Source organism: Mytilus trossulus, unplaced genomic scaffold (assembly GCF_036588685.1).
Source record: "Mytilus trossulus isolate FHL-02 unplaced genomic scaffold, PNRI_Mtr1.1.1.hap1 h1tg000128l__unscaffolded, whole genome shotgun sequence".
NCBI classification, from domain to species: Eukaryota; Metazoa; Mollusca; class Bivalvia; order Mytilida; family Mytilidae; genus Mytilus; species Mytilus trossulus.
The window spans coordinates 3387652-3413338 of record NW_026963301.1 but is presented as its reverse complement, the minus strand read 5'-3'; the positions used below and the strand labels follow the sequence as shown (position 1 = coordinate 3413338).

At 32.1% G+C, this 25687-nt stretch overlaps 1 protein-coding gene across 1 annotated transcript in view; it reads right to left on the bottom strand.

Annotated features, from left to right (window-relative positions):
- LOC134700299 (protein crumbs homolog 1-like) overlaps nt 1–24340 on the bottom strand; it is a 32987-nt gene extending 8647 nt beyond the window's left edge. The window contains exons 1-8 of the mRNA XM_063561654.1: nt 24189–24340; nt 19157–19373; nt 10208–10311; nt 7727–7864; nt 6807–6875; nt 2060–2272; nt 1275–1391; nt 403–516 (exon numbers count right to left, since the gene is read on the bottom strand). Of these exons, the coding sequence (XP_063417724.1) occupies nt 403–516; nt 1275–1391; nt 2060–2272; nt 6807–6875; nt 7727–7864; nt 10208–10311; nt 19157–19373; nt 24189–24258 (1042 nt within the window). The 5' untranslated portion in view covers nt 24259–24340. The remainder of the gene's footprint in view (nt 1–402; nt 517–1274; nt 1392–2059; nt 2273–6806; nt 6876–7726; nt 7865–10207; nt 10312–19156; nt 19374–24188) is intronic.
- Between the last annotated feature and the right edge of the window lie 1347 nt (nt 24341–25687).

Sequence of the window (25687 nt, the reverse complement as noted above, 5' to 3'; positions counted from 1 at the left end):
ATGTCTTAAAAAATATCATGATCCTTGCCGACATTAAACAATAAAATAAATTCATAAACTACCATTTGAATGTAACAATGTAACTATCATTTGGTTTAATTTGCAAATTTAGTCATGATATTGACTGTTTTAGATACATAGATAACAGCATTTAAAATGATTTCATTAAGAGACATGGACACTTAAGTATTATTGTTCTTTATGAGTTCAGTATTATTGTTCTTTATGAGTTCAGTATTTTTGTTATGTTTTCTTTTTTGTTTTGAATGAAATCAATATATCATTTTGTGCAATTATAAGTCTTTAAAAGAAGAAATGGATCTTTGATCAAGATTTTTAACAGTCAACATTAGGCAAATGATTGTCGAATCGTTTCTATCAAAACTGTAAAAGGTATCTTACCTATATCGCATTTTTGTCCTTGATATCCTGCAGCACACTTACAAGTGTAACTGTTCAATTGGTCAGAGCATTCCCCATCATTTAAACAAGGATTCGGGTCACAGTCGTCGACATCTGAATAAATCAAAAGTACGTGAGTTGTGTATGAACTATTATGAACAAACGTCTTTTTCTAATGCAACCAGTTTCTTTATTATCTGTTTGACAGTTAGTAGTGCTTTTAACTTGCTCCAAATTGCACATTTCTTAACTGTCTATTTGGTGTCATTATACACTGTAAACATAACAGAAACTGAACGATTTTAAAGAGGATATTTAAAGAGAGAAACAAAAATTCACAAACGCCTTCTTTGTATCTTTTCATTAAACATATATAGATTTAACGAAACATATATTCAAAATCGGACGGTATTAAAGTTCATAAAAGTTTACAGAAAGATAATGTTGTGTACATAAATACGACTTAATAAAAGCCTGGAGAGAGAACAGAACGGGATTGGTATTTGGCGTTAATCTGTTTCCAATGGCAATTGAAACCTAAGATATATAGATTCCTACACTGCAACAAGTGTATTACGATATTTCTCCACTCGAGACAGTTAGATTTTATTATTTTAAGCCCAAGGCTTGCCGAGCTTTTTAAAATTTAACTATCGAGAGTGGAGAAATATCATAAGAGACGGGTTAAAGTCTCAGAATATGTTTCTCTGATGATTTTTATCATTCGTTTTCAAAGATTTTTTACAAACCTGTGTTCATTATATGCGACGTCATCAGGAATTAAAATTTAAATTATCATAAAATCAATTAGGTATGTTAAGGGCGAAAACTTGTCATTTCTGATTAATCATAAATGTTTGATTTTTTCTTACTTTGATCACAGTTCGTCCCTTCATATCCTGTATCACAAGAACAAGTGTAACTGGCAACACCGTCAAAGCATTGACCATTTACACAAGGTTCGGTGGCACATTCATCGGTCACGATATCTGAATAAATAAAAGTATGTGAGCTGTGTATTAACTATTATGAAGAAAAAAATGTATGCAACAATATTTTTTGTTACTGTTAGTTTGAATGTACTTGTACATTTTAATCGCTCCAAATTGCATTTTTTCACAATTGTCCGTTAGATATCATTGTATGTATGTTTTTAAGTGTATGCATATATATATATATAATGTTTACAATTTTGAATGATGGAGCCCATTTTTAAGCTTACTATACAATGTGTGTTTGGCTTATTGGACAAGGTTTAACGGTGATCTATAGCGTCATGCATCCATGTTCGTTCTGTTATTTGTCTCATTGACGATTATTTTTACATTTTCTGCAATGTATGCATTGGCTAAATTACTCCCTGTGTGCATATTTTTCTCCATTAATTTTGAGTCAGTGTCATGCATCGTTATGAGCACATAAAAGTTCTAACGCGTCAAACATGTACAATATTTACAACACTGTTAGTCCTTACTTACAACGAAGACATTTATAGGTTATTTGACATTGGTGTATCTTTTCTCCTTCGTCCAATGATATTTCGTACTAAGAGTCAGATAATTAAGAAATTAAATTTGAATAAACTCAACATAACAATCAAGTGTTGACTTAAATTGAAGGTAAACTTAAATTATTTGTATTGAAAGCAAAAACATACCACAAACCGGTGTTTCTCCACTCCATGTTCCGTCAGCATCACAAAAACGTACAACGTTGCCAGATTGAATTTCATAACCAGTTATACAATCGTAGGTAATTGACTCCATGTACCCGTAGCTTCTGATGGCAGGCACTTTTGCAAACGGCACTTCTTTCCCCGTAATTATACAATCAACTAGCGTTATCGATGACTGGATAGATGGCAGCTTATCTGTATAATGTTTTAATCAACTCAAATTATGTACATTTATTTGTTATAAATGAGTTTTTCCGCTAAGATCGTTGTAACACATGTTTAAGAAAAAAAATGTATGGTATTTAAAATGCTGTATTTGTATTGTTTTTTCTGGAAACAAAACAATTAATCAACTGAATGTATTTCTCGCTCAAAATCTATTTTTTAATGACCAATTATAGACCTTCTCGAAATAATTACCGTGTTGTTGTTTTATTGTGTTTTTTTGTATACTCACCGTGTACAATTATACACTCCCCATGCAGATATTTGTATGTATAGCCAATCAAGGTCGTTAAAAACTTCCATGAAATGTTGATTGTAGATTTTTTTGTCTTGTGCTTAAATTTGTGTTTCCGAAACGTAAGTACCTCTACATTTTTTTGTACATGTGTTAATACGTTTTTATCAAAGGGACTCTAAAAGTAGACTACAATCTGTTTCTTAATGTTTTTCAAATCTTTTTCGTATTTCCTGTCTATGTGGATTAGAATCTGCTTACCCTTCCGAGGCACCTGAGATCACCCCAGGTTTGGTACGGTTCGTTTGGCTTAATCTTTAGGGTTTTTTTTGTTTGGTCTTGTATTCTATTATTTGTCTATTTGTCAATGTTGGCATAAATATTTTGTTTTCTAGCAATGTTCAGTGTACTATCGATATCCGTATACTGAAAAGGGATCTGAGTCGCCATTTTGTTTTTACACACAAACAACGCGCAGACACAAGTAAAACGATATTAGTTATGTTATTTTACAAAATAAAAGAAAATCATGCACATTTCAATGTAATTCCAATCGGAACTACTCCTACGAAAAGCTAGAGGTTCTAAAGAGATGTGCCGCTCACCTTGTTCTATATCAAAATTGAACAAAGGACCCTCTCAATCATTGTATCTTGTATTGCTGGTAATGAATTTTGTTTCATTTTTTTTTATCGTCCTAAGTTTTTGCTTAAATCAAATCCTTATATAAAGAGTGACAGTCTTATAAATTTATTGTGAAAAATGTACTCGTTAATTCATCTGGCGTTGCTGGTAATTTTGTGTATTTTAAAAAGTGTCTATCTATCAAAAAATTGGTCAAAACTTTTATTTAATGACTAGGGATTTGTAAGACGATTACATCCATTCATTCTTTGTCAGCTTTGTCCTGTCTGCTTACTTCAGGAAAAAAACAAAAAAATTAGTAAAAAAAAAATAGATTTATACTTCAAGGTTTTTTTAGTGATCTAAAAGTAAGGAATTCACTATTCAGTGAAATTAAAATCTTAAAAACTATATCTGAATTCAAATACTCTTACAAGTAATTATATACTTCAAAGAATGAAATTTTTAGGTAAAGTCACAATGTATACTGTCTTTATCAATTGTCACTATAATGTCGTAATGCATTGTGAACATATAACGAAATCGCAAACGATGTTCAGAACAATATTGAAAGAGAGAAAAAGAACTACAAAAAAAAACGCGTTGAAAATGTTGAACTTCATTTTTTCCTTTTCTATAAAATATAGTTTTTAGAAACAGATATTTAAAACAGGGCGATATTAAAGTTTATATAATTTTCAGGAAGCCAATGTTGTGTACATAAATATATTATTGTAAAAGCCTGTCGAGCTTGGAAAGAGAACAAAACGGGATTGTAATTGGCGTAAATATGTTTGCAATGGACATTGCAACCTAGGTAAATGGTTCATCTCATTGTATAGATGCTCAGTAACGGCTACAATCCATGAACTATTAATTGCATTAAACAATGTTACTAGCATTTGTTTTAATTTGTGAATTTTCATGAAATTGATTACGGTCTTGATTATTTTTTTTATATATCATTTAATCCTACAATTCATATTTCTTAGTTGAAAAGTAGTTTGATTGATAATACGAAGATGCATTAATATAATTGTTTGTTTTGCATTGAATAACAATGTTGTTTCACTGTAATATAATTATTGTTTAATGAAATATTTGCTTCGTTATTTTTTTAAAGACTAAATGTGTTGTGTTTTTTCATTTGTTGTATGAAAAATTTGTAAGGGTTCCGCGGAACCCAGTGTCTCGCCTACTTTTGCTGTAAATCGCAGGTTCAACAAAAATGAGGCAAAACAATCAATAAAAATATTCCTCTTGATACTATCCTATGATTGTAAGAAGGTTCTGTCCAAGTTTGGTAAAAATCTAGGACAATTAATGAATCTAATAAATGTGTTGAAAACTTTAACAACAGACTGTATGTAATGTTAACTAGAAGAAAATCTAAGTCAATTTAAAAGTAAAATACAGAAAAAATGGAGTTATCTTTATACAAAATTTACTAACTTATGATCATAAATAAGCTTCTGTTTAAGTTAGGTACAAACCCAGGATAGTTTAAGAAAGTTATTCAAATTTTAAAAACTTTTACCACAGAGTGAATGTAATGTTTCCCTGCAGAAAAACTAAGTCCATTTAAAGGTAAAATACGGAATAAATGGATTTATTATTTTATAAGATTTGCTTCTGGATACTATCTTATGATCATAAACAAGTGTCTGTCCAAGTTTGGTACAAACCAAGGATAGTTTAAGAAAGTTATTAAAATTCTAAAAACTTTAACCACAGAGTGAATGTAATGTTTCCCCGCAGAAAAAACTAAGTCCATTTAAAAGTAAAATACGGAAAAATGGAATTTTATTTTTACAAAGTTTACTTCTGGATACTATCTTATGATCATAAACAAGCTTCTGTCCAAGTTTGGTAGAAATCCAGTATAGTTTAAGAAAGTTATTAAAATTTCAAAAACTTTAACCACAGAGTGAATGTTATGTTTCCCCGCAGAAAAAACTAAGTCCATTTAAAAGTAAAATACAGAAAAAATGGATTTATTTTTTTATAAGATTTGCTTCTGGATACTATCTTATGATCATAAACAAGTGTCTGTCCAAGTTTGGTACAAACCAAGGATAGTTTAAGAAAGTTATTAAAATTCTAAAAACTTTAACCACAGAGTGAATGTAATGTTTCCCCGCAGAAAAAAACTAAGTCCATTTAAAAGTAAAATACGGAAAAATGGAATTTTATTTTTACAAAGTTTACTTCTGGATACTACCTTATGATCATAAACAAGCTTCTGTCCAAGTTTGGTAGAAATCCAGTATAGTTTAAGAAAGTTATTAAAATTTCAAAAACTTTAACCACAGAGTGAATATTTGTGGACGCCGCCGACGACGACGCCGACGACGGAATGTAGGATCGCTTAGTCTCGCTTTTTCGACTTAAGTCGAAGGCTCGACAAAAAAGTTTTACATCAAGTATTGATATTCTCGGGCAACAGAATATGACAGTACAATATAAAGAAAGTATTACACAATCATTGCACGAAATCACTTGTTTAAGATTATATCGGACACTTTTTAAAGTGCCTTGTACAGTTTATTTGTCCTAAATTACTGGTGATAGTTCAAAAAGCATGTTATTACTAGTTACCACTGTATTAAGAAATACAATATATGGCTTTTACGGGCAATGTTCATTTCATAAACCATATGTGTTGTAGAAACGATTCAAAATAAACAATATACTTGAACGAAATCTCATATTTGATTATATTAAAAGAAGACGAAGATTCACGTAGGAATACAATTGGCTTAAAATTGATGATGTTGTTTAAATCAGTCAAAACATAAACTAATTTCATATAGAAATAGTTGTTTTAATACTGTTAACAAAAAGAAAATAATACGGGTAGATCAAATCAAAATTGTCTAAGCAGTGACTTCTAAAGTATGCACTATTTGTGTTCTAACATTTGGTTAAATTTTCAATAATACTTTACAATGTTTTGCGTAATTTACTTTGGCCACCACCTACGATCCAGAAAGTGATTGTGTCCAGGTATTCCATATCGTCATTGGTAACTTTTAATTTCAGAACACTTTTGATCTTGGGTTGCAGATAAGGAATTTCTCAAACTTTTAGGTTAAAAAATGCACAAAGTCATTGTTTTTTAACAATATATATCCAAGATGTGTTAATTCTGAGGCCAAGAGTGAATTCTTATGAAGAGATTTATTTTAAAACAAATAAATTATAAAGTTTTTAATAAGATATATTGATGAACAAAATATAGCAATTTTGACATTGTGTGATAAAGTTGAAATGCAAAACCATGTTTGGCCTAAAGTTTACTATTTGTTCAGCATTCATGATATAAGAAGATGTGGTATGAGTGTAAATGAGACACTCTTCATCCAAGTCGCAAAAGAAAACCCATTATAGATCAAAGTACGGTCTTCAACAAGGAGCATTGGCTCATACCGAACAGCAAGCTAAAATGGTCCAAAAAATAACTAGTGTAAACCCATTCTAACTGGAAAATCAACGGTGTAATCTATGAATAAACGAGAAACGATAAACACTTATGAATCACATCCGCAAACGACAACTCCTGAACATCAGATACGTAACTTAGGACAGGTGCAAACAAATGCAGCAGGTTTAAACGTTTTGAAAGATAACAATCTTCATCCTTACCCGAGGCAATACAGGAATCGCCACAATTTTCACAAAGATCTGCATCAACTGGTAACGTATCAGTGGTGTCTGAAAATTAAAAAAATTGTAATATTTTTTTTTTCTCTCAGTAATTTACTGTTATTTCCAACCAAGAAATACATCCGATTTATTCTCTAACTAATTGTGTTTATTTCCTAAATAAAGTAACACAGCTATATGTAATGCAATGTTTATTTCATCATTCAACACTGTGTTTACAGTCTGGGGTTCATTAAATAATGAAAAAAAGTTTAAAATTTGTGTTCACATTAAAATATCAATAAATGTTTTAATTTAAGTTGCAGTATAAAACAATATTAGGTCAATGTTATAAAACAATTTTTGTTGTACTTGACACAAAACTGGGGAAGGGCACGGTAGAACCTAATATAGAAGACATTGACCCTCATTATCGACTATCGCAAGTCTCCTTTCTATACTATGTTCGCTTCTTTCATTATGTTTTATGCATATTGTTTTAAATGTAACTATAATAATTAAATCTGTAATATCTCATCTTCAGAGAAAGGCGAAGTACTTTAAACCAACTTATTTTTGTGAGCGATTTTTTTTTTCGCGACTTCGGGTGTATAAAAATAAAGCGAATATATAAAACTTGGATCTTTCTTTTTTTATTTACATCAAATAAACTATAAAATTGTGAAATCTAATCATCGCAAAGTGGACTAGAAAGAGTAACTAGCGAAAAAAAAGTATCGCGAAAGTAAGTTGGTTAACAGTAGGTTTGTTTTGTTTTATAAGACAATTCAATACATATATATTATATGCAACTTTGGCGTTTCAGTATTGGAGTTCTTCTTTTAAAAAAACACGCGGAAACTCAATTTGTTATGCATACTTGCATTAAAGATAACCATATGATGGTAAGTAATATCTACCTAGTTTGCGAAGAGTTCGAATCATTGGCTTTGGATCTCCGTAAGAACAGAACGTACTACATACATCATCATTTGCATCCGGTTCTGGTAAGGGAGGACTGAATACCCTTTCCTTTGGTGTTACTAAGCTATTTTTGTCTAAAAAAACAAATATGTTATGTTGTTGTCATTATTTCATAACGTTTCTGCGTATTTGAAATGATGTAATACATATTAAGGTAGATTCATATAACGCCATCATGGATTCTACAATCTTTCTAGTCATTTGCCTCAGTCTCAGTCTTTAAATTTTGAGACAGACTTGCAATTTATATGTAAGACTCTTATTTGTATAAAGCGAAATATGGGATTCATTATCCTAAATGTTTACACAGAAGGTTTGTTATGTCTTTATTTTGTACCAGCTTCGTGCCCATTGTTTAATGATATCAAATATGGTATGCTTTTTTGTACTTTTTCAGGCAGATGTGGAAATACGGTGACCTATATTGATTGATTTCTGTGTCATTTTTGGTCTCTTGTAAAGAGTTGTCTCCTTGGCAATGATACCACATCTTCTTTTTTTATATTGTGTTGTTTTTGACTCTTTACTGGGATTGTTGACTTTTTGACTTACTCCCGGTTTTCATTGTCTATTCTTTATATTTTATTTGTGTCTTCTAAGTAATGACCTATTTATGTGAAAAAGATACGTTGAGTTAATGCACATCGGTTGAACAATGACACAGACAAATAAGAGATATATACACAAGTCAACATTCATTATCACTGAACTAGTATATATTTCTTTAGGGGCCAGCTGAAGGACGCCTCCGGGTGCGGGAATTTCTCGCTACATTGAAGACCTGTTGGTGACCTTCTGCTGTTGTTTTTTTATTTGGTCGGGTTGATGTCTCTGACACATTTCTCATTTCCATTCTCAATTTTATTACAATGTAGGTCATTAACAATCGACTTTGGTCAAACAATAAGTCATGTTTAACACATAGTTGGGAGGATGTTAGAGCAGATTGTGCTTCCCTTGAAAAAAACATTATCAGCCTTGTATTCGCCTGGTTTGACAATGTTTCTATGGGTAACAATCTACTCTATCACTCTCTAAGCTATATGTTACTTATATACAATTCCCCATTATGAATTAACCTTGGAGTTACAAGTCCTACACCAGGCTGAACAATAAGCCAGCGATACATAAAAATCAAAAAATTCAAATAAAAAGCACTGGCCGTTAAACAAAACATATTTGAAAAGGCAGCTTTTCCGTCGATAAATTGCAGTTTTAACTCTATCATGAAGTAGTATTTATCACATTTATTGATAAAACACGACACCAGCCTTTTTCAGGCTAAATTCAGTACCACAGTTAATTATCTGCACCTGTCAATAGATAAGTTGTATGTGTTAGACCACCTATGCACTCACATCACTTAAGAACGTAAAAAAAGTTCTTTCCTGCAAAAATAGCACCATTTATGTCTGTGATTATATGACCTAAAACAATTGGGAGGATTGTCTATTCAATGGATTGTACAGAAACATAATGAGGGTATGGCGATATTGGTCTTGTAGAGGAGAAAGAGGCGCATCGTCTACTCAAGGTTTCAATGTTCAAAAATCTGAAAATAGGGTTCGAAATTTGAAACAAATGGGAAAAACAGCAGGGTTGGCTTATTCAATGGATTCCAGAGAAAAAATAATCGGGGGCAACCTATATAGCCATATCCCGGGACACCCCTCGTTATTAATATCTAGAATCCATTGAATCTATAGGCAAACCTCCCAATTGTTTAGGTCATTATCCTACAATGTATATACGTTCTAACCTCCTTTACATTTCTGGGAATATGATTGGTTAAAAGCGTCCGCGTGGGAACCGTGTATGTTTCATATTAGGTTAGTAGGGAGGCGGGACTTATTTCATATACGGTTAGTACAGGTGTTACGTCCCTTTATATTCCATATTATATACTTCAGTATTGAAGATTTACTGATTTTGACAGGTCACTAGTCTATTTCACACGTTAAGATATTCGGTAATATAAATTCGTTACATAGTGTGCAAGGGACGTAATACGGTATATGGGGTCAGTAAATTCCATACGGGGATTCGAGCTTTCACCCCAAATAAAATCTAATGACCATACATACCGTATTAGGTCATTTGGACACTATGTAAAATAATAATACAAGACAAAACAATTAATAAAACATAAACTAAGCTCAATAACAATCAGTAAGGACATGATGCGCTGTGGTCACAACTATGGATATTTTAAGATTAGTCGCATATAATGATAGCACTCGGTTAATTTATTCAAATAAGTATTTCATTAAAATATAATATTCAAGCTTTTTACTAAGTAAAGACAATACTTGCTCTGATGTTTTAAATGCAATAGGTAACAGACACATACCCGAAAATAAAATAAAATATGTCATACCTACCCGACATCAGATGAAAATAAAATAGGTCATACCTACCCGACATCAGATGAAAATAAAATAGATTATCTGTAACTTTTGTGAATCTCATACAAAGATATAACCGTCTGCCAAAATCCGGGAACATATCGAAAGTGTTACTTCTACAACAAATACAACAAATACAATACTGAATTGTAAATATATTCTAAGACACTTAGGGAACGTCTCACGTGATTATTTTGTTTAAGATGGTACCTAACACTACAGGGAGATAACTCTGTAAAATCAGCTAAACGTTTTAATTACGTTGCGTTGTTAAGGGAATATTAAGCTTCTCAATTATCAAAATTAGTGTTTGTCACACTGCTATATAACCAGTGTATTTTTTCTGATAAAATGGTTGGTTGAAATTTTTTGAATTTTTTATATTTTTTCAAAGGGTCAAAGTAAATACTATGTCAAAATTTTATGGAAATTAAACGAGCCAAATAAGTTTAAGTGAAGGTGTTGGGTACCACCTTAATATAAAGTATGTGCTCTAAAAGTTGTTGTCGTTTGTTGCTTTCTAACATATTCGACATTATTTTTTTTCGTTCATTTTTGTGAACACAAATTATGCAATTTGCTTTCTCGTTTGCAGACTATGCGGTATGGGATTTGCTCATTGTTGTAGGCCATAGTGACCATAGTTGCTAATTTCGGTGTTGTGTAGTTTCTTGCGTCTCAATGACAGTCATGCCACATCTTCTTAATACTTATTCCTTTATATTTACGAAAAACATTGACTGAGATGTAAATTATTATAAAAAGTTGTAAGGGCATACGATATGTACATAACAGGCTATGTTATGACGTTGCTGACGTAAATTGTTATTGTCACGACGTCAAACAGTGATTTATAGGGGGAAAGTTTTCGACTGATTGAAAGTTTTATCATCCAAACTGATATAACTTAAAAACGATCTCATGGATCCTTTTTTTAAATGGCATTTGGTTTAACTACGTATAAAGATTGTGTTTACCAATTTTCATGAAAAAGTCAATAGTGTATTTTTTCAATATTTGATAAATATAAACCAAAAAACTACGTATTTTTCTACATTCATGATCATTTGATAAATATGAGTTATTTGTAGAAATAAAATGTACAAATTTATAGAACATTGATCATGTTGATATAAAAATGAAATTACACAATACAAAAATCAACTTGTGTTTATCTTTTCACACAAAAAAGTTGAGTATTTTTTTCGAAAGGAAAAATACGTCCACAGATCGGAATTGTGAGGATATTTCTGAAATTTCAACCTTAGTTTACTCACAAGTAAAACATGAAGGTATATTTCTTATAACATATTTGATTCAATCAAGTAAATAATAATATAGCCTCTTAGCAAATTTTCATCAAAATTTAAATACGGGATCTAAACTGTTGATGCAGTCTCTATCATAATTTATATATGGTGTTACAGTAGAACAGTAGAAGTTAACTTGAATTTTTCAGTATTGTTATAAATTGTTGGTTTTTTTCTTCTCTAAGGGAAACTTCCGGTTTATTACAGATTTCCAATAAAATGACTTTACTCAACATAACCGACCTAACTCGACGTATGTCGTCCTACTGCATTGATGCATGACGGAGGGGAGCATACACTGCATGCATATTTTGCTCTTTGAACACGCATTGTTGCTGGAATATGCCTTCAGTAAAAAGCAACCACAACTTTAAATATTTTTTCATTAAACTTTGAATGATTTTATTAACTTAAATACTATAATGGAACAAGTACATTACCAACTTGTAATCAAACACACCCATCATTTCTTGTCATTTCACTTGACCCATATCTTAGTTCTACTCACATTATGAATTTTAAAAACTACCAAGACGACATTTAGCATACAAATATTAAAATAACAAGAAGGTTGCCTTTTTGTTGATTTAAAAAGATTTAACGTTTCAAGTAAATTCCAACACACCCGAATGTGAAAGGTGTACTCGTCTTGTAAAACAATATAATATTTTTCTAAAATTTAATTGAAGATAATTTGATGTGGGCAGAAATGTATATGATATATTTTTCGAAAGGACTTTTTCGTCTTTAACTATACCAAATTATGGGGCGAGGTTTTTGTTTAAGTATACCTAAACTTGCATCCGAGGATACAGGGGTAGAGGCCATACTCCCCCTTTTCGATCGATAAATAAGAAATTAAATATTATAAAACATTAAAAATCGAAAAGAAGAATCTATCTGATAACGACACACAAAATCAATACAAATATCAAATAATAATTACAATAGATGTAAGTTTCATTATAATACGTTATTCTGATTGGCTAACATGTTGTTCCGTAAACAATTTCATCAGACAATAACATTTATCATGCATGATGACACGAGGTCCAACAAAAAAGTGCACAGGTGATTTAAATAAAGCTGGATAAAAATCGTGTTTTAATGGTTTTAGCTAAAAAAATGTAATTATAAGTATTGAATACTACTTTTTGAAACTTCACAGGGTTGTATAAGCGTTGACCGTGCGTACATTTTTAGAATGAAGCGCTTCCGCTTAAAATCAAAGTCATTGTCAAAACCATGAAAGACAACTCCAATGAATCGTATGGTAGGTAAAGATACGTATATATACGTAGTCTTATGACAGTGAAGTTTAGGCGGGAATCTCAAGAATCACGTGATATATAAAAATCATGATTTCTTTCGTTTTTCATCATCTTAGAAATATTTGATATTGATTAAATTTATTATGAATGGGTTTCCTAGTTTATGAATACTTAGTTAAAACTTGAGTAACGCATTTTACAAAATTAATTGGTTAGCAATAACCGGTCCCGTTACGTGCGTACGTCGAGTTAGGTACGTATGTCATTTTATTGGAAATCTCTATTAGTGTTTTGTACAATGTACGCCAGGACTTTTTAAAACGAATGCCCTGGTTAGAGTGTATTATTTGGAGGCTTATCTGTATACGTCATATTCGTATATGCATAAGGTGTCAATGACAACGAAGGTTAAATAAAGGGCAGTTCTGAAAAGTGAAAATTGTTAACTTGAATTTCTTTTTCCACGATACATTACTTCAACTCCTCATATCTTTTAAATAATTGTAAAACTTATTTTATCGTACACATTGCTCATGATACGTACATATATATTGGAAGATATTTTCCGCGCAGCAACATCAGTTAACCTCTTGTATTTGATGCGTTTCCCTCAGTTTTGGTTTGTAAACATTTTAGTGTTGTGTTTCTGTTGTGTCGTTGGTCTTCCCTTATATTTGATGAGTTTTCCTCAGTTTTGGTTTGTAACCCAGATTTGTTTTGTTTTTTGTCAATTTATGAGTTTCGAACAGGATATACTACTGTTGCCTTTATTTAACTCTGTTAATGGATAATAAATCTAGGGTTTTAAAGGAAAAATCAAGAATTTACTGTCTGGCTAACGATATGTTTTTAAGCTAGAGCGTCAGATTTTTAATACTTAATCTTTAACTGTAGATAGTGGAAAAATAACGTGCGTTTTGTCAATGCCATAGCCACACTAGACCACGATCGCACCACGCACATCGAGATCTAAAATAAATTCAGATCGAGGTGAGGTCGCGCCATGAGCAGCATGATAGTATAGATTTTTGTTATTATCACGATGCTACTACGTCCTCATTAAGTCCCAGTCGCACTAGACCATAATCGCACAAAGCTCACTGCGATCTTAAATAAATTACGATCGTGGTGAGGTCGCGATATGAGCAGCATGCAAATTTTAATTTTCGTTGTTTTTACGTTGGTACTTCGTCCTCATTACGCTTTTACATCGATCCTGCTTCGATTTTACCACGTTCTTATAACGCTTTTTTCTACGATTTTCATGATCTTACTACGTTCATCACATTCTCACTACGATCATTCCACGAGTATTTCGATTGCAACACGATCTTATCACGCTTATACTGCGATAAGAGCACGTTCTTGCCACGATTAAACTACGTTCATATCGCGGTCTTACATGAACTACGTTCTCAGCAATAACGTCAACATCGTGTTCCATATTAATACCGTTCCAATGCTTAAGTAAGTAGATTTCTCTGAAACTACACAGTCATGCCACCAAAATCTACCAAAACATGTGGGCGTGGTAATAGGGATAGATGAAGAGGCAGAAGGAATTCTGATAGTAACGAATCCTGACCCAGCAGGGATGTCGGACCGACAAATCCAACCTGAATCACAAACTTATGTTAGTCCATCAAACTCAAAATTACGATGTTTCAATGATCGATAGCAGGATTGACACATATTTGTCAATCATGGTTGAGCCGTTAGATAAAATTGACAAGAAGTCAAAATTACATACAGACAAACAAAGCTTGGAAAGCTTTTATATATTTTATGTGAAAATGTCAATGAGCATGATGGTTGTAGTATGAACGTAGGCAGGTCGTAAGAAGAATGTGATGAGAACAGAATGGGCGTGATAGAATCGCACTATGGTCTTGAACAGCGTGGTGTAAACGTGGTATAGACGTAATTGAAGCGTAGTTGGTCGTGGTGAGAAAATGATGGTCGTAGTGAGGTCATAATATCGATGCTGTGAGCTCGTAGCGAAGTCTCTAGGAATAGAATCACGCTTTCGCTATGCTCTCGCTACGATGGAACAGCGATCTTATCACGACCTCACTGCGGTCTCACTACGCTTTCACTGCGACTTGATTTCGCCACGACCGCACCACGATTGTTTTTAACATGTTCAAAATGTTCCATGCGCATCGCGATCATTACGACCGTACTAAAACCTTACTGCGATCTACACGATCGAACTACAATCGTCAACAATTGTATTTTTCTGCAGATCGTAGTGCGATCATGATATGGCTTAGTGTGACTGGCTGCTGTTTATCGATTTTGACATTGCGTTATAATACCCCAGTCCCACTAGGCCACGATCGCACTACAATCTGTGAAAAAAATCAAATTTTGATGATCGTAGTACGATCGTGTAGATCGCAGTAAGGTCGTATCACGGTCATGGTGGGGTCTTCAAGAACGTGATGAGCGTGGCCAACTTTGAACATGTTCAAAACAATCGTGGTGCGGTCGTGACGAAATCAGGTCCTAGTAGAAGCGTAGTGAGAGCGCACTAAGGTCGTAGTTAGATCGCAAAGGTCGCTGTACCATCGTAGCGAGAGCGTAGCGTAAGCGTTATTTCTTTTCGAAGAGACTGCACTACGATCTCACAGTGACGTTATAACGACCTCACTACGACCATTACGTTCTCACAGCGACCAAACTACGCTTCCACTACGACTATACCACGTTTACACCACGCTGATCAAGACCATAGTACGATTCTAGCACGCCTTTGCCGTTCTTATTACGCTCTTCTTACGACCTGACTATGTTCATTATTTTCATCATCATTTTCACATAAAATATATTATATATTTCCAGGTTTTGTTTGGTTGTATGTAGTTCTTGTCCATTTTTTCTAACGGCTCAACCATGCTTTTCGTTTATATAGATTATATCGTTGGTTTTCCCGTTTGAATGGTTTTACACTTGTAATTTTTGGGGCCATTTATAGCTTGCTGTTTGGTGTGAGCCAAGACTCCGTGTTGAAGGCCGTACCTTGGCCTATAATAGTTTCTTTTGTAAATTGTTACTTGGATGGAGAGTTGTCTCATTGGCACTCATACCACATCTTCCTATATCTATTGACACATATGTGTCATCTCTGCTATCGTTCACTAAAATATCGTCATTTGAGCTTTATGGACCAGCAAAAGGTTGTAATTTAGGTTGGATTGGTCGGTCCGAAATCTCTGCTTGCTCAGAATTCGTTAGTAACAGAGCTCCCTCTCCTTCTACATCAACCCCTACCACCACGCCTACGTGTTCTGGAAGATTTGGGTGGCATGACTGTATTGTTTCCGAGAAATCTATGTATTAATCAGAAATAGAAGAAATGGAATTGAATATGGAACACGATGTTGACGTTATTACTGATAACGTAGTAAGATCGTGGTATGAACGTAGTATAATCGTGGTAAGAACGTAGTATAATCGTGGTAAGAACGTAGTATAATCGTGGTAAGAACGTACTATAATCGCAGTAAAAGCGTGTTAAGATCGTGTTGCAATCGGATAACTCGTGATGAGCGTAGAAAGATCTTGATAAGCGTATTGGGTCGCAGAATAAGCGCGGTGAGAACGTGGTATAATCGTAGCGGGATCGTTGTAGAAGCGTAATGAGGACGTAGTAGCATCGTGAAAGCAACGAAAATTTATATTTCCATGCCGCTCATACCGCGACCTCACCACGATCTGAATTTATTTTAGATCGCGGTGAGCGTAGTGCGATCGTGGTCTAGTGGGACTGGGGCTTAAGTTTTCAGTTTTATTAACCTCTGAGTTATAATTTCTATTTGGTAATTAATTTGTCGCTTTTATTTTGCAAGAGATTTCAAAGTGGTATTTTTTCACTTATGGTTTCCAGACAAGAGTCTATGCTGCTAAATCTTATCCTTCTTTTAAAATGAATAGCAAAACAGAGCTTTATGTTCTTTTTACGTGACGTTATCGCTCTGGCATGGTCCTTTTTTTGTGAATATTATTATATAGATTCTACCACTATTATGTGACATGACATTTCTCTACTCGAGACGGATTATAATACAAAGACGTAGGGATAGGTGACATATACAAATGGATCATCCCTACCTATCTGTACAAAGTAAGCCTCCCTCTCAGTCGAATGTTTTAATTGTTAAAAGTAAACTGTAGAGTACCATTTCTGGCGCATATCCGTTTTGTTCATACATGTAGTATGTAACACTTCTATTGTTTGTTCTTCCGAAAATTTAATATATTATTAATTTGTTCAATGCTTGTTGAAAATATCTTGATCAGAAAAATCAACAACACTTACTCCGAAACGTAACAATTTTACCATGACAAGAGGAGTTTTTGTTTTTCTATTATGAAACTATGAAAGCAGTTTTAAAAACATTAAAAGATTTAACAAATGTAAACACGATATACATCATATAGGTATTTGTTTTGGATTTCAAAGGATAAAGATAAAGGATAAAGATATTTTATTTCCTAATCATAGGGCTCATAACAAGCATTTAATCACACAAAGTAAAAATAAAAAGCCTTTCACTTGCATACACTCAAACATACAACTATCGTTCTGATTAAGGATGATTGATTTAACAGTACAACATGTAAATGAAAAAAATAGAATACATATAAAAATACCAATACAAATGTATTTGTTTATGAGGAGAGTCAGTTGCCTACATTGTATATCATGTATATATATATGGAACGAAGGATAACTCTTACTGCCCAGAAAAGAACAATTTAAGTATATAATGTTACAATGAACTGGTGAAGACTATAAATAAGTTTGATACGTTTCAGTTAAGCAAATACTTACTTTCTCAATGTGTAAAATGAGGATAGCAATTCACATAATTTAGAGTTAGAATGAAGGCTATCGATTTCAGTAAGATGACGACACTGGTGTATGGCAAGCCGTTTTACTATCTATTCGAATTTCAAGACATTTCATATACTGTATAACTTGAATATCTTATACATGTATAATTATTTATTTTAAGATATCTTACTTATTTTACGAGATATCTTATATCATATTAATAGCATATAAAAGATATTTCATATAGTTAAAATATCTTCTAAAACTTCAGATATATTATCATGATTATATATATCTCTTTAAGTATATGAGATATCTTATAGATTTTTCTTTTTTATATCTTGTAAACCATATATTCTATATAGTTTATAATATAGATAAAATATCTAATATCATATATAAGATGTCTAATTTAATCTGTTTTTAAAGATATCGTATATAATATATATATAAACTATATACGATATATAATAAACTATATAAGATATTTCATAAACTATAAAAGATATTTCATAAACTATATAAGATATCTCATAAAGTATATACGCTATCTCATAAAGTATATACGATATCTCATAAAGTATATTCGATATTTCATAAAGAATATATCTAGATATCTCTTAGAGCATATAGGATATCTCATAGAGCATATTAGATATCTTATAGAGTATATAAGATATATCATAGAGCATATACGATATCTCATAAACTTTATAGAATATCTTAGCTTTAAGTAAGAATAAATAGTAAAACGACTTGCGATACACGTGTGTTGACTTGACAAAATAATGATCACTCCCAACAGCTCCTATTTTCCTACTTTTTCAGTCTGATTTCTATATATTCTTGTTATCCTGGTTTATTGTAACCTTGTTAAATCAGGTAATTATATCCTTGCTATCTCAGTACACACCGAATAACGCGCGTAGCGGGTTATTTAACAATGTGCACCACATTTTGTATATGTTATTTCGAATAGACACAAACAGTATTACAGTCATTTCTTATAATTTAATTCTAAATTTCATTTTAAACCATAGAAAACTAGGAAAAAACGTTGTTGACGTCACGGTCACATGACTGCATTATGTCTATGGGCTGATCACAAACTAACGTCAGCCAATCAGAAGACGCGTTACATTGTACATCCAAAATTAAATTATTTAATGAATAGAGAAATATATATGATTAAAAACAGGAAAACCCCACAACCCAGATCCTTATTAGTTCTTACTTCAATACAGCAATGGAAGACCCCACAACCCAGATCCTCATTAGTACTCACTTGAATACAGCAATGGAAGAGCCCACAACCCAGATCATCATTAGTACTCATTTGAATTTTGCAATGGAAGACCCCACAACCCAGATCCTCATTAGTACTCATTTGAATACAGCAATGGAAGACCCCACAACCCAGATCCTCATTAGTACTCACTTAAATACAGCAATGGAAGACCCCACAACCCAGATCCTCATTAGTACTCACTTAAATACAGCAATGGAAGACCCCACAACCCAGATCCTCATTAGTACTCACTTGAATACAGCAATGGATTCAGTATCAGAGATAGTTAAATCAGATAGGCATGTCCACGAGTTTAGTTCTGATCCCTCAACATGTAAAGAGATGCCTTGTTCTATGGTTGTAGAGCCAAAACTTAAGGTTTTTGTCATGGATTCTCCAGTCGACACATCTGTGTATTTGTATTCCCAATCTTTGTCCTGAAGCTCTGGTGGTACCTCACAGGCAGCATCTTAAAACAAATTGAATGTAAAACATCAATTTAAAGAGTATATAAAAAAATTAAAAATAACTCTGTATTTTGTTATTGGTGAAAAGGTAGACTTGTAGATTCTATTTTGGTGACAGTCTTTGTTAACTCAATATGAATATATCAAGTTTTCAATTCATTAGATTAAGGGCTATATGTTACTCGTTATTCGATATTCAAATTTATTTGATAATCATGATAAAATATAATATTTGACAACATTAAAAGCATGATTTGTATATTTGAAAGGAGTAAAAAGATACATGAAACAATATCTAAAAAAGTCTAATTTCCATGTACCGTCTTTCACCAGCAACTATTTTTTAATTCAACCATCTTTTTTGAAAATTTTAAGCGTCAGTATAAACTAACGTATATAATGCACCAACTCCTGCCAATTAAACACTCATTTTTATATTTCTTCCAATAAAATACTGTAATTTAAATGTTAACACCCCCCCCCCCCCCCCCTTAAATTATATTGTCCCCTGTGTTCTTTTGAAAACTAAATCATTCAAATAATATCAAAATAAATTAAACAGCTAGGCGTCCGATTCTCACATATATGATATATTATATAATAAACTTGCCCATAATTTGTCTTTTTTATATTATAACTAAATTAAAGCATGTAATAAAATTTTGCAAATTTAAGAGAATTGTTCCCAGGGGTAATTTCCCTCATGTTACCACTGTTTTTTTTTTTACCTGTGGAAACTTTTACAAGACCGAGAGTTATTTTTCCATTATGTATTGTGAAGAGCATCATTTCCTGAATGCATTAGTACAAAGAAATAGTTGGAAAGGTGGCCAGGTTTGAAAATTCAAGCCCATCCAAGGTAAGCTTAAGAATTTATAGAAAAATACTTATTGGTGTTCTATCCTGTTGTAGCCTTTTCTTACACTTTCTGATAATATTTTTAAGTGTGCACCACAACATTAAGTGTGTTTTTATGTCATCTTTTAAAAAGTTATATGTCACAGGAAATACACTTAGTACATTTATTGTGATAAAAAGGACAAAAAAACTATCGCGTAATTCCTTTTTGTTACGTTCTGTCATGCTACCTGATAAAAAGTATAATATACTATTGCAGAATATACTAGTTAACCACAAATAGTGTCTTAAACTTATTCCTTATTCCCATTAGAAACTTTTTTAAAATTGATTCACTTTGATAACAGGAAAGAACTGGATTTATTTTGTACCAGTTTTAAGATTGCCATTTTTACCTTATTAAACAATAATGTTTGAATTACAGAGTGACATGCAGACAACAGTTCCTAGATCCACAATGTGTGTTCTTCGATTTGTGCTATCCAAATACCGTTTTTTTGTTTTTTTCTTATTGCCAAAAATTATACTTTTTCAGATATTGTCTCACATAATCATCTTATTGGCTTATGACCCCATCAAGTTGCCTTAAATTCTCGTTATCCTCGAATATAAACCCTTATCAATGCTTCAGTAAGTTGCATATTTGTCTTTATAATATATAGGTTTATAAATAACACAGCACCAAAAATGTTATTTTATATCTAATATTTCTTAAAACAAAAACAAAAACCGATCACTCTACAAACCTATAGATAAAGGCAACAGTAGTATACCGCTGTTCAAAACTCATAAATCCATGGACAAAAAACAAAATCGGGGTAACAAACCAAAACCGAGCGAAACGCATTAAATATAAAAGGAGAACAACGACACAACACCGAAACGCAACACACACAGAACTATAAATAGAATTAAATCTGGAAACGAAACCTAAAATACAGAAATATATAGTGAAAACCTACCTGAGACAGCTTAAATGACGGTCAGACCTCCCTGACCTATTAATGTACATATAATAGGACGAATATATAGAAAGATTGTATCAAAGGATTTCCCAGAATAATGTCATCTTCGATATCTACGAAGGGCTTTGATTGTCACTTTTCAGCTAAAAGTTGTCAAAATTTCAAGACAAAGGGCACAGGGCAATGACGAGAGCTCCCTGATCTATAAACCTTTCTAATATTGTGCTGACATTTAGATAATAGGTATACACAAACGTGACTAAAAGGACTTTGGGTACATTTTCTGATTTCTATGTTTACGGAGCGCCCAAAGTGTCAGTTGAATATTCAAGTTATATAGTGAAAACCTACATGTATGGGCGTTTTTCAATAAAAACGTATTTTCTTGTCCTAGCCACTTTAAAAAAAATGTGTTTGATCTTTGCAAGTAATTTTTTGTGTAGTCAGTACATTGAATTAGATTTAACATTTTTAAGGAAAGAAACAGTTATTTTTTAGAGGGATTGATAAGATATTGACTCTTGAATGGTCCAAAACAACCAAAATGGCATGTCCTTTAATCGCCTGTTCAACATTCATACTCTAAAATTTAATAAAAAAAGAAAGAAATAAATGGGTTTTTTACTTTACATAAGTTCTTTAATAATTCAAAAGTATGTTCAGAGCCAACATATTTTAATAAACAGCTTTCAATATAGGTTTTTTAATTTCAGAAGGTGTGTCCCTCACAAAATGTCCACTACGAAACGAAGTCATTAAAATTTGCCAATAAACAGTTTTATAAAATCTATGTGATTTTTGTTTGCAAGAGATATAAACATTAGGGTCTTACAAAAGAAGTGATGCTTTTATAACGGCAATTAAATTGTTGGTAAGAAAAATTGAGCACATCAAATGGACCAGAGTGATACCGTATTTTTGTTATTGTCCACTACGAAACGGGTCAAATCACCTGCAGTATCTGGTTTTAAAATTATGAAAAAAATATCAGTGTACAGCTTGATAAATGCTTTGATGAATACAATCAGTCTTGTTACTATTGCAATATAGGGATTGTTGGAAAAAAATAAAACATGCGAATACGTCCCTTACGAAACGGTCCCCTACGATACAAATATGGGAGAAAAACGTTTCGTAGTGGACACTACCACTACCATGCAGTCTTTTTTAAACCCTTTTTCAATTATATTCGTGCAAAACAAATAACAAGGGTTAGTTTCATGTAATTTTTATTATGTTTTTATTAACATATAATAGGGTTGATGTCAACTACGAAACTTGTTGTCCACTACGAAACGGTTTTGTCCACTACGAAACGCATCGAAATGTCCACTACGTAACATGACTTGAACCTTCATGTGGAGTACTGTCTAATCTTTATCGATAAAAATGGATTTCCAATTCAGAAAAAAAAATGATATTTTTCTAGTATTTGAAGTAAACTAACTGAAATGTCTATAGGAAACATTCAAAATTGCAAAAATATGTGTGTTTAGAAGAAGTTTCGTAAGGGACAACTGTCCCCTACGAAACAGTACACAAATTATGAAAATAATATCATTTTAAAAAATATTTAAGATTGCACTTTTTGTTTACAAACAGGTCTATTATAGAGGTGTTCAAAATAACTCTTGAAATTGAATTTTAGACAAGTTGATTTTCCATTTTTTTTAGGTCTGAAAATAACGCTTTTATTGAAAAACGCCCGTATATGAGACCGCTTGAATGAGGGTGAGACCCACATGGTCTTTCAAAGTCCATAACATTCAACTATATCATAGACTCTTTATATATAAAGAGGATTTTCAAGAATAATGTCATCTATGGAGGGTTTTGATTGTAAAGAAAGATTGAGAAATGAGGGGGCTCTGGCCATATTTTTTAAAAAATTTTTAAATTTCAAAAAAACATCTTTTTTTTTACCAAAAATTAGAAATTAAGAAGAAAAAAATCTTTCAACCCATTAATAATATAAAGATAACTTGATTAGCATATTGAATATTTTAAAACAAATTTTAAAATTCATTTAGTATTTAGAAAATTGTGTGTCGATTTTTTATTCAACTTTCCGCAAAAACAATTTGCACCCTATGATCGTTTGTACACGGAATTTTGTTCCTTTCCGACAGGTTTTGATTTTCATTATCATATGTCCATACATTGCAAATGAAATATTTTCAAAATAGTGTATCCTATTTTCTTTATATTTAACACTTTTCGATAGATTTAATTCCAAAATCATGTATAGTTTCTTTTGTTGACTAGTATAGAATCAACGAGTTTTACTCAATGTATTTCACTTGACTGGGCGGAGTTTAACCGGTTCGCTCATTATAAACCAGTCCATCTATAGATAGGTGTATTAGGATAAACTCATCAATGAAGTGTTCAGTAATTCTTTTGTAAATTCCTTTGATGACACTGATAGGTGATTAGAAATCAGTAATAATTATAACGGCAATCATCCTTATCACACACATCTTCAAATAAACTGTCCTTATGCAAATTAAAACCTAGCTCCGCCCGATCAGTTAAAATAACATTGGTAATACCTTTTATTAACTCGATGAAATTTATAAATAGATTTAATTAACAGACACAATTTTAAATCTACGCCTGCTCCATCACAAAATTATCCAAATTACGGTAAAACATTTCGAAAAACTATTTAAATATTAATTGCGCATCGATAATTATAATTAATTGTATCTTTATTCAAATCTTTAATTATAAGAAATTGTTACTAAATAAGTACAAAAAAGCTAAAATAATAATAACTATAAAAGAGAGACGAAAGATACCGAAGGGACAAACTCATAAATCTAAAACAAACTGACAACGCCATGGCTAAAAATGAAAAAGACAAACAGAAAAACAATAGTACACATGACACAACATAGAAAACCAAAGAATAAACAACACGAACCCCACCAAAAACTAGGGGTGATATAAGTTGTAATGACTAATTATTAAACATAATAAAAGTTAATTTACCTGTATCTGTTGAAAATATCAAGATTTGAGCAGTCACTGATAGTACTATTAGTACTTTGTTAGTCAACATCTTGGCTCACTTCAATATTTCATCAAGTTCAGAATCGTTGTGCAACCTGAAGCATTTTATATCATTTTCACACATCAGTTCAGGTTAATTTTGGTGTATTTCCAACTTTTAAAACGTTCCTATAACTTTGCGCGAAAACAAACATACGCATAGCAACAGACAGACGAACCAAAACGTTCGTTAAATTTTTTCATTTTTTTTATTTGAAATTATTTCTAATTTGTTAGTTTTATAAAGCTTCAATGACAGAGTTTGTTGCACATCATTTAAAATATGTTCTATATGTTAATTTCATGATTTAATTTTCGTTCTAAGTCGATGGGCACTTTCTAATACATACATGTACCTATACCTCCCGCTTTGTAAGTATACAAATTCCAATATATGTCATTACAATCTTATATACGGCCTTGTGCAGAAATTATGTTTACTTATTCCAAAACTGTTTATCAGTTAAAATGTCTGTCTCTCAACATATTCAGTATATTAAGTGCATGTACATTTGTACATGTTATTATAACTTTGACAGTCACTGTACATGTGAACATAATAATTACTTTACGTACAGTGGCAAAAGCATCGTCAGGACAAAAACAAAAGATTAACCACATTTAAAATTCTGCAAAATGGATACACTAGTTGATGGGATGGCAATATGAACTGCAAATTTTAATGGTCGGGTGGTTTTTGTCATGTATGAACGATCGAAGAATTGTTGCAACGTCTCTTTTATGAGATTGAATAAAGATGCACTCATCATCAGCAAAGTCTGGAATTTGTCGAACCAAAAGTGGTTACGTATTCAAACTACCCGGAAAATAGCAGACACATCTCGTCTTTCAACATGAGTTGTATTCTGTGACGTCTGTACGACAAACATTTAGTCTTCTGTGCACGATTTTATATATTTTTTTTATAATTGTCATTTTTTTTTCAATCGGTCAGTGTTATTGTGAAAATATGGCAGGTAATTAAAGTTCGTGTTTTGAAGCCGAAGTTTAACGATTAATTGTCACCTGTTTGTCAACAATCCACAAAAAGCATGGATGTTGAGCACGTGTTTAATACTATAAAGCTGAAAAAAAAAGATAAATGGTGTTCATTGATTTTGAAAATCAATACCACAAATCATGAAACAATTGATATGACAAAGTTTTATCAATTTAGGCGATTTCCGCTATGTATAATTGTTTGGTAGAAAAATGTTTTAAAAAAAGTTGACTCAAATAGTTATATATCCTTTGCATATTTAAGCCATACAAGTTATTTCATGTGGAGCCGTGAAAAAGGTTCGTTATTCACCGTGTTTCGTGAAATCGGCAAAAAGATCAACGTGCAAGAAATTTTTAATTGTTCGTTCATCGTGAAATGACAATTTTATTTCGCGTTCTTCCGTGCAGATACACCCCCCCCTTTTTTAAGTCGCTCT